General features: G+C 40.0%; 1 protein-coding gene across 1 annotated transcript; it reads left to right on the plus strand.

The window, feature by feature from the left end:
• Positions 1-849: 849 nt before the first annotated feature.
• Positions 850-8,162, plus strand: LOC143288040 (nucleoside hydrolase-like). The gene is made up of 5 exons (XM_076596303.1): positions 850-1,170; positions 1,626-1,782; positions 4,122-4,238; positions 5,080-5,213; positions 7,514-8,162. Exons 1-5 carry the CDS (start codon positions 973-975, stop codon positions 7,859-7,861), a joined length of 954 nt encoding a protein of 317 aa, XP_076452418.1. The 5' UTR covers positions 850-972; the 3' UTR covers positions 7,862-8,162.
• Positions 8,163-8,892: the final 730 nt, after the last annotated feature.

The following is an 8,892-nucleotide window of genomic DNA, read 5'->3' on the forward strand; positions in this document are numbered from 1 at the left end:
CAGGCATCCAAAATGTGGGCAGTTTGTGTATACATATGACTGAGTGGTAGTGTGATCCTTTCAGAAACACAGTTACATGCTCGACCGTGGCTGAGAGACTGTGTTGTGTGACCCACAAGCCTGTAGTGTAGATGCACACATAATTTCCAGTCAGGTTAATAAAGATGTATGGGTGACTTTCATGATGATGATGATGTTGGCGAAGACATGGAATTATGTGCCTGGGAGCGCGTGCATGATAGGGTGATGACGACATAGGGTGGGTGACTTTCATGATGATGATGATGTTGGCGAAGACATGGAATTATGTGCCTGGGAGCACGTGCATGATAGGGTGATGATGACATAGGGTGGGTGACTTTCATGATGATGATGATGTTGGCGAAGACATGGAATTATGTGCCTGGGAGCACGTGCATGATAGGGTGATGACGACATAGGGTGGGTGACTTTCATGATGATGATGATGTTGGCGAAGACATGGAATTATGTGCCTGGGAGCGTGTGCTTGATAGGGTGACGACATAGGGTGGGTGACTTTCATGATGATGATGATGTTGGCGAAGACATGGAATTATGTGCCTGGGAGCGCGTGCATGATAGGGTGATGACGACATAGGGTGGGTGACTTTCATGATGATGATGATGTTGGCGAAGACATGGAATTATGTGCCTGGGAGCACGTGCATGATAGGGTGATGACGACATAGGGTGGGTGACTTTCATGATGATGATGATGTTGGCGAAGACATGGAATCCAACAGTGGTGACAGTGACATTTTATGTTTTTGTGTATACGTGTATGTTTGAAACCAGCTGTTCCTGTAACTCTTTCAGACTGACAGAAAAATTCATGCTCTTTGTGGACAGCTAGCATTTCAGAGATTTAATTTGGATGTATTGTGCTTGCCGCATGCTGTAAGTGATTTACACAATATATGTATTATTGATTCAACTTTTTAGCACAAAGATATGGCTGACCCAGTCCTACTCCCAAGTAAGATGGTGATCGACGTGGACACCGGCATTGATGACGCCCATGCCATCATGCTGGCGCTGTCACGGTCAGACGTGGATGTGTTGGCCATTACCTGTGCTGGTGGCAACGTCAGGATCGACGATGTGGTTGACAACACATTGCGTGTGTTGCAGATCTGTGGACGAATGGATGTGAGTTGATGTGCATCTGTTTGTGTTTTGTGTGTGTGTTTGTGCATGTGTGTTTTGTTTGTGTTTCAGAACTCTGTATGTGTGTGTATGAACTTTACTGTGATGTTTTTTTGTTTTTTTTTTAATCAATAAATATTTCTTCCACATATGTTAAGAAACAAATGAAGGCATCAGTTTTTATGGTTTCTTCTGCTCCAAAGAACATGTCTTTTGAAATTATTTGTATGACATGAATTTACACATTTTCTATTAAACATATCTTCCAGTGATTTCCTTTTTATTTTTTTGTTTTTTTTGTGCATGTTTACAGATCCATAAAGAAAAAGTTTGCTTGTTGAAGAGTTTAGTAAGTTTTTATTTTATGACTACCATTTTTGTTGCATCTCTGTTATGTTTTTTTATCATTACTGATTTTAATGTTATTATATTAGCTGCATCAACATCTTTGACTTCAGGTGCCAGTGTTCAAAGGAGCGTCACGTTCACTGCTGGGGAAAGTGTCCAGTTTTGACAGCTTTGCAGGCAGCGCCTGGGCCAGCCCGGTGAACAGAGGTCAGGTGCAGCCAGAGCACGCCGCCAACGCTCTTGTCCGCCTCGTCAACCAGTTCCCAGGTATGAGACTTTCTTTTTTTTGTTGTTGTTGTTTGGCTGCTCTCCTGGAGGAGATTGCATCGCTACAGCGCAATCCCACCCTTTTTTTTTTCTTTGCTGTCATTGTAAAGCATGTAGTGCTCCCCTGTTTTTAACAAAAATCCTAATTAGGGCACAGATAAATGCATGTAGTTTATGAGGCACATCTGCTATAGAATGAAAGTCCTCCGTATGGTTCTGCTGACGCTGGATGTTGTTTTTTATTTTAGAAGTGATATCATCTTCAGAAAACTGGGCCAGAATCCGGCTCGTTTTCATCTGCTTGTTGATCTTTGACTCCATTCCACTCTGCTATCTGCTTATAATATATATTTATTTTTAACACAGTTTTTAGCTCTTTGACTCCATTCTGCTCTGCTATCTGCTTTTATATTTTTTACACAATTTTTAGCTCTGTGACTCAGTTCTGCTCTGCTATCTGCTTTTATACATTTTTTTACACAATTTTTAGCTCTGTGACTCCATTCTGCTCTGCTATCTGCTTATAATATATATTTATTTTTAACACAGTTTTTAGCTCAGTGACTCCATTCTACTCTGCTATCTGCTTATAATATATATTTATTTTTAACACAGTTTTTAGCTCTGTGACTCCATTCTGCTCTGCTATCTGCTTATAATATATATTTATTTTTAACACAGTTTTTAGCTCTGTGACTCCATTCTGCTCTGCTATCTGCTTATAATATATATTTATTTTTAACACAGTTTTTAGCTCTTTGACTCCATTCTGCTCTGCTATCTGCTTATAATATATATTTATTTTTAACACAGTTTTTAGCTCTTTGACTCCATTCTGCTCTGCTATCTGCTTATAATATATATTTATTTTTAACACAGTTTTTAGCTCTTTGACTCCATTCTGCTCTGCTATCTGCTTATAATATATATTTATTTTTAACACAGTTTTTAGCTCTTTGACTCCATTCTGCTCTGCTATCTGCTTATAATATATATTTATTTTTAACACAGTTTTTAGCTCTTTGACTCCATTCTGCTCTGCTATCTGCTTATAATATATATTTATTTTTAACACAGTTTTTAGCTCTTTGACTCCATTCTGCTCTGCTATCTGCTTATAATATATATTTATTTTTAACACAGTTTTTAGCTCTTTGACTCCATTCTGCTCTGCTATCTGCTTATAATATATATTTATTTTTAACACAGTTTTTAGCTCTTTGACTCCATTCTGCTCTGCTATCTGCTTATAATATATATTTATTTTTAACACAGTTTTTAGCTCTTTGACTCCATTCTGCTCTGCTATCTGCTTATAATATATATTTATTTTTAACACAGTTTTTAGCTCTGTGACTCCATTCTGCTCTGCTATCTGCTTATAATATATATTTATTTTTAACACAGTTTTTAGCTCTTTGACTCCATTCTGCTCTGCTATCTGCTTATAATATATATTTATTTTTAACACAGTTTTTAGCTCTTTGACTCCATTCTGCTCTGCTATCTGCTTATATATTTTTAACACAGTTTTTAGCTCTTTGACTCCATTCTGCTCTGCTATCTGCTTATAATATATATTTATTTTTAACACAGTTTTTAGCTCTGTGACTCCATTCTGCTCTGCTATCTGCTTTTATACATTTTTGTACACCATTTTTAGCTCTGTGATTCCATTCATCTACTCTGCTATCTGCTTTTATACATTTTTGACACAATTTTTACAATTTTGAAGCCTTCAGTCAAATGGTGCCTTATAATAATGATAATAGATAATATTTATATGGCGCAATGATATTTAGTAATTATATGGCCTATGCATGTGGGCCTAAAAGCAGGTTTGTTGTTTTCAAGGTCAGTGCATACAGTACTAGTTATTAGGAAAAGTAGAGGAAGAGAGAAGGGGTGGAGAGAGAGACGGAGAGAGATACTGACTGACAAATGCATTGCATATCTTTTTGAAGCAGTCATTGCAATATACAACATACATTTTATGATTCCACAAGTTCACACAGTATAGTTATGTCAAACAGATAAAACTGCAAGAAATTTTCACTGTAAGAGCAGTGTCATTAACTTCACCAAGACCGTTGTGCCAGGTCCTCCATGCTAGATGCAAAAAAAATTGCTAAATATAATATGGTTTTAGATCCTTCTTAAGTTCTTTGCTCTTCAGCATTATATTTGTTTGCTCAGGTTTCATTTTATTCATTTAGCTGCAGATAACACTCCCAAATAGTCATACAGACAAAGCATTTGAAAATGACATGCACTTCATTTTCTACTATTTTGACACAGAGAGAGAGATTTATGCATTTAAATCAACATTTATCTGACAGGCGAGATCACGCTTGTGGCTCTAGCTCCATTGACGAATATTGCCTTAGCTGTGAATCTGGACCCCGACTTCTCAAAGAAAGTGAAGGATGTTGTCATCATGGGAGGAAACATTGAAGGTAAGATATTGTGTGTGCTGTGCATGTGTGTGTGTGTGTGTGTGGGGGGGGGGGGGGGGGGGGGAGGGGGGGGGAATGGGAGTGTGGGGGGGGGGATGACAAGGTGGTTATATGATAGCTATGAAAGTGAGAGGTAATGATGGAGGTGCATCAGTTAGCATAAATTTGCCTATCAATACATTTTGTTTTTTCATTTTTTGTTTTTTTCATGAAAACTACTTTGAATCATAACAGAAAAGAAGATGAGGACTTCAGTTCACATATCTATGGTCTGTGGCAACGAGAGTGTTGTCCTCTGGAAGAGTTCTGGAGAAGAAGTCCACTCTGATAGTTACACAAATTTGTAAGCATGCAGTCATGGCCTGATTAAGTGCGTTGGGTTATGCTGCTGATCAGGCGTCTGCCTAGTAGATGTTGTGTGGCGTATATGGATGACCGATGTATCTGAATGCAGTGACACCTCTTTGAGAGACTGAAATTGAAATTGAAACCATTGTACATCATACAGGATAATACATATAAAGTGAGAACAATGAAAGATAGTATGTACAATTTTTCAAAGAATAAAAAGTCATCCATTCTAAGTATTGCAGTCGCACTTGGTATATTTGAAAAACAAACAAACACAGAAATGTTTAGAATAGTCTGTGTAATCAAAACGCTTTTGTAAAATGTATTCCATGTTATGTTTCAGCTATAGGTTTGTAATAAAGCCAGCTGACTATAAATCCAGTATGTGTCATTTTTCTTTTACATGACTATGTATTTTTTACTTTCATACTTAGACATAAAAAAAAAGTTTTGAATTAACAGTGTTTGCCCTTCCATTACTTTATTGCAGCCAGGGGACGTGTGAGTCCCTGCGCTGAGTTCAACTTTTTCCACGACCCCGAAGCAGCACATATTGTGCTGGGCAGTATGAAGAGCATTCGTCTTCTGCCCTTTGAGGTGTGCTGTCGTCACAACTTGTCCTGGGTTAGTGAGGAGTTCCTTATTCGACATCCCTCTGAGTCAGAGTTGTGCTTGTGTGTGTGATCGACTGGTGTGAAAGCGCTCTGATTTGTTTCTGCACAGGAATTGGGGCAGTGTAATAATTTATCATTTTTATTGTACCATTTGATTTTTGTTTTGTCATTATTCAGCACAGTATAAATAGTTTATCATTCTTGTTATTGTACCATTTTATTTTCATTTTGTCATTATTCAGTGCAATATAAATCTGGATCTCGATCTGGATCTGTACATCACAGAGGCCAATAAGGCCATCGTCGCAACGGATTATCATTCTCATTATTGTACCATTTGATTTTTATTTTGTCATTATTTAGCGCAATATAAATAGTTTATCATTCTTGTTATTGTACCATTTCATTTTTATTTTGTCATTATTCAGCGCAGTATAAATAGTTTATCATTCTTGTTATTGTACCATTTCATTTTTGTCGTAAGGTTCAGTACTGTCAGTTAAGATATCCCGGAGTAATTTCTTCTCAGTTCCCATCATAATTCTTCAATAGTTGTTTTTTTTTTGTTTTTTTAAGTGATCCAGGAAGCACAATTCAATTTTCCAAATTACACTGTTTGTGTGGGAGCTTAACTCTCTCCATACGAACGGCGAAAGAGACAACGTTAACAGCGTTTCACCCCAATTACCATCATCAAAATATTGCAAGCGGAAGGCTCTTATACTGAAGAGGTGAATGTTGACAAAGAATACCACAATTCTGTCGATGGAAGCTTAAGGTTGGGTCATTCAGACACCCACTGGACATCCGAGGGGTCTGTGTAGAGGAGAAGAGAGGACTGGCCGTACTGAGTGAGTTAATCATGGACATTTATAATCTTGTATGTTTTATTGTTCGGAGATTGTAACCAAACGTTTGTGGGTTTTTTCTTGACCTGCTGTATGTGCCCCTGTTATTGGAGTGTGGTGTGTGCAAGGTGATTGGCATAACATGGCCATATTCAGGGAACCATCAACATGTTGGTGAAATGAATAATTTTGCACACCACATTTGTGCATGCACAGTGTAAAGACACGCAGACAGTTTTCATTCACACCCACATGTGCATGCACAGACGCATGCATGCACAAGAAATTCATTACTCACCCAGACGAGCGCAATAGCTGAGTGGTTAAAGTGTTGGACTGTCAATTTGAGGGTCCCCATTTCAAATCTCATTAACCGTGTCTGGTGGGTAAAGGGTGGAGATTTTTCCAATCTCCCAGGTCAACATATTTGCAAACCTGCTAATGCCTGAACCTCCTTAGTGTGTTTTCGCACGAAGAAGATCAGATACGCATGTTAAAGATACTGTAATCCATATGAGCGTTCGGTGGGTTATGGAAACAAGAACATACCCAGCATGCCTACCCCTGAAAATGGAGTATGGCTGCCTACATGGTGGGGTAAATAAACAAAACGGTCCCACAAGTAAAAAAAAAAAAAAGTAACATATCTGTCTGAGTGTGTATGTGTGTGTGTCTGAAATCTGATTGAATGGCAAGAAGAAACGAATGATGAGCACCGAATGGCAGCCGTCAGTCGTCTCTACCCAGGTAGGCAGCCTGTTGTGCAAATGACCCCGAGTTTGTAAAGCGCTTAGTGCTTGGTCTCCGACTGAAGATAGGTGCTATATAAGTATCCATATTATTCATCGTTCACATCTGTGCACATGCTTGCACACACACACAGACACACACACACACACACACACACTCCCTCATAACTTCTTCCATGTTTATTCAGCCAGTTTGGAAGAATCTGACCATTGTCTTAAACAAATCAGCTGAAAATGTTGAGGTGGTTCAGTTCCCAGTCACTAAAGAACAAGCTGCTTGTGGTAAAGAATTTTGCTGGGATGTCTTAGACATAAGTCGTGCATGCCAGCATTTAAATATTACAAAATTGAAATATTTTTGCAAGTTTCTTCATTCTCAACTGTTTAGCTGATTAGAATATATTGCTTTGCCCTCGTTAGACCACAGTTTAGTTCCTTATTTAGTCATTTGTTTTCACAGTATCTTTCCTCTTTCATTCCTGGCACAAAGAAATCTAAAAAAAAAAAAATTGTTTCCAAGCAGCCTCAGCTTAATTGAATCACTCCATTCCATGTCCGTATTCTATGGATCCACATCTGTTTCGTATGTGCGTGTTTTGTGTGTATGTGTGTGTGTGTGTGTGTGTGCACGCGCGCTTGCATGGGGGTGTGTATGTGTGTTCCTGCGTGCTTTTTGTCTGACGTGTTATTGTAAAGTGCTGACTGTGCTGCAGGAGTTCATGGAGCAGTGGACAGGGCAGGGCACGCCCAGGTCCAACTTCCTGCGCGACTCGCTGGAGTTTGACGTGACGACGGGGAAAACCTCGGGGCGCCCGGGGTTCCGGACGTGCGACGGCCTGGCCATGGCAGTGGCTGTGGCCGCGGACAACGAGGAGGGGCAGGCGGTGGTGACGGAAGGGGAGGACGCCTACGCCACAGTGGAGCTGTGCGGGCAGCTGACCCGGGGCCAGATGGTGGTCGACTGGGCTGGGACGCTGGGCAAGGAGAAGAACGTTCGCCTCGTCCTGGGCTTGGACATGGCGCGGGTTCGGCAGCTGCTGCTGTCCGTTGTTTCCCACTGAGGGTTTTTATTCAGGTCCCACAGCCGTCCGGGGGGAAGTGATTTCATGTCCGCCGTGTCGAGGGCCCGCCGTAGGAAGGTGGGGCTTGTGGCGTGCTCGCCATGCTGTGATCCGCTTGCAGGGCTCAGTCCTCTCCTTCAGCTGTTTAAATCTTTCCTGACCAAAGCCCGGTACCCATTGTGACCAGAGTGGAGTGAGGAAAATTAGAGTGAACTGTGGAGTGAGGAAAATTAGTGTCAAGTGTGGAGTGAGGAAAATTAGAGTGAAGTGTGGAATGAGGAAAATTAGTGTCAAGTGTGGAGTGAGGAAAATTAGTGTGAAGTGTGGAGTGAGGAAAATTAGTGTCAAGTGTGGAGTGAGGAAAATTAGAGTGAAGTGTGGAATGAGGAAAATTAGAGAGAAGTGTGGAATGAGGAAAACTAGTGTCAAGTGTGGAGTGAGGAAAATTAGAGTGAAGTGTGGAATGAGGAAAATTAGTGTCAAGTGTGGAATGAGGAAAATTAGTGTCAAGTGTGGAATGAGGAAAATTAGAGTGAAGTGTGGAATGAGGAAAATTAGAAGTGTGGAATGAGGAAAACTAGTGTCAAGTGTGGAGTGAGGAAAATTAGAGTGAAGTGTGGAATGAGGAAAATTAGAAGTGTGGAATGAGGAAAACTAGTGTCAAGTGTGGAGTGAGGAAAATTAGAGTGAAGTGTGGAATGAGGAAAATTAGAGAGAAGTGTGGAGTGAGGAAAACTAGTGTCAAGTGTGGAGTGAGGAAAATTAGAGTGAAGTGTGGAATGAGGAAAATTAGAAGTGTGGAATGAGGAAAATTAGTGTCAAGTGTGGAATGAGGAAAATTAGAGAGAAGTGTGGAATGAGGAAAATTAGTGTCAAGTGTGGAATGAGGAAAATTAGAGAGAAGTGTGGAGTGAGGAAAATTAGTGTCAAGTGTGGAGTGAGGAAAATTAGTGTCAAGTGTGGAGTGAGGAAAATTAGAGTGAAGTGTGGAGTGAGGAAAATTAGAGTGAAGTGTGGAGTGAGGAAAATTA

Source organism: Babylonia areolata, chromosome 12, assembly GCF_041734735.1.
Source record: "Babylonia areolata isolate BAREFJ2019XMU chromosome 12, ASM4173473v1, whole genome shotgun sequence".
Taxonomy (NCBI): Eukaryota; Metazoa; Mollusca; class Gastropoda; order Neogastropoda; family Buccinidae; genus Babylonia; species Babylonia areolata.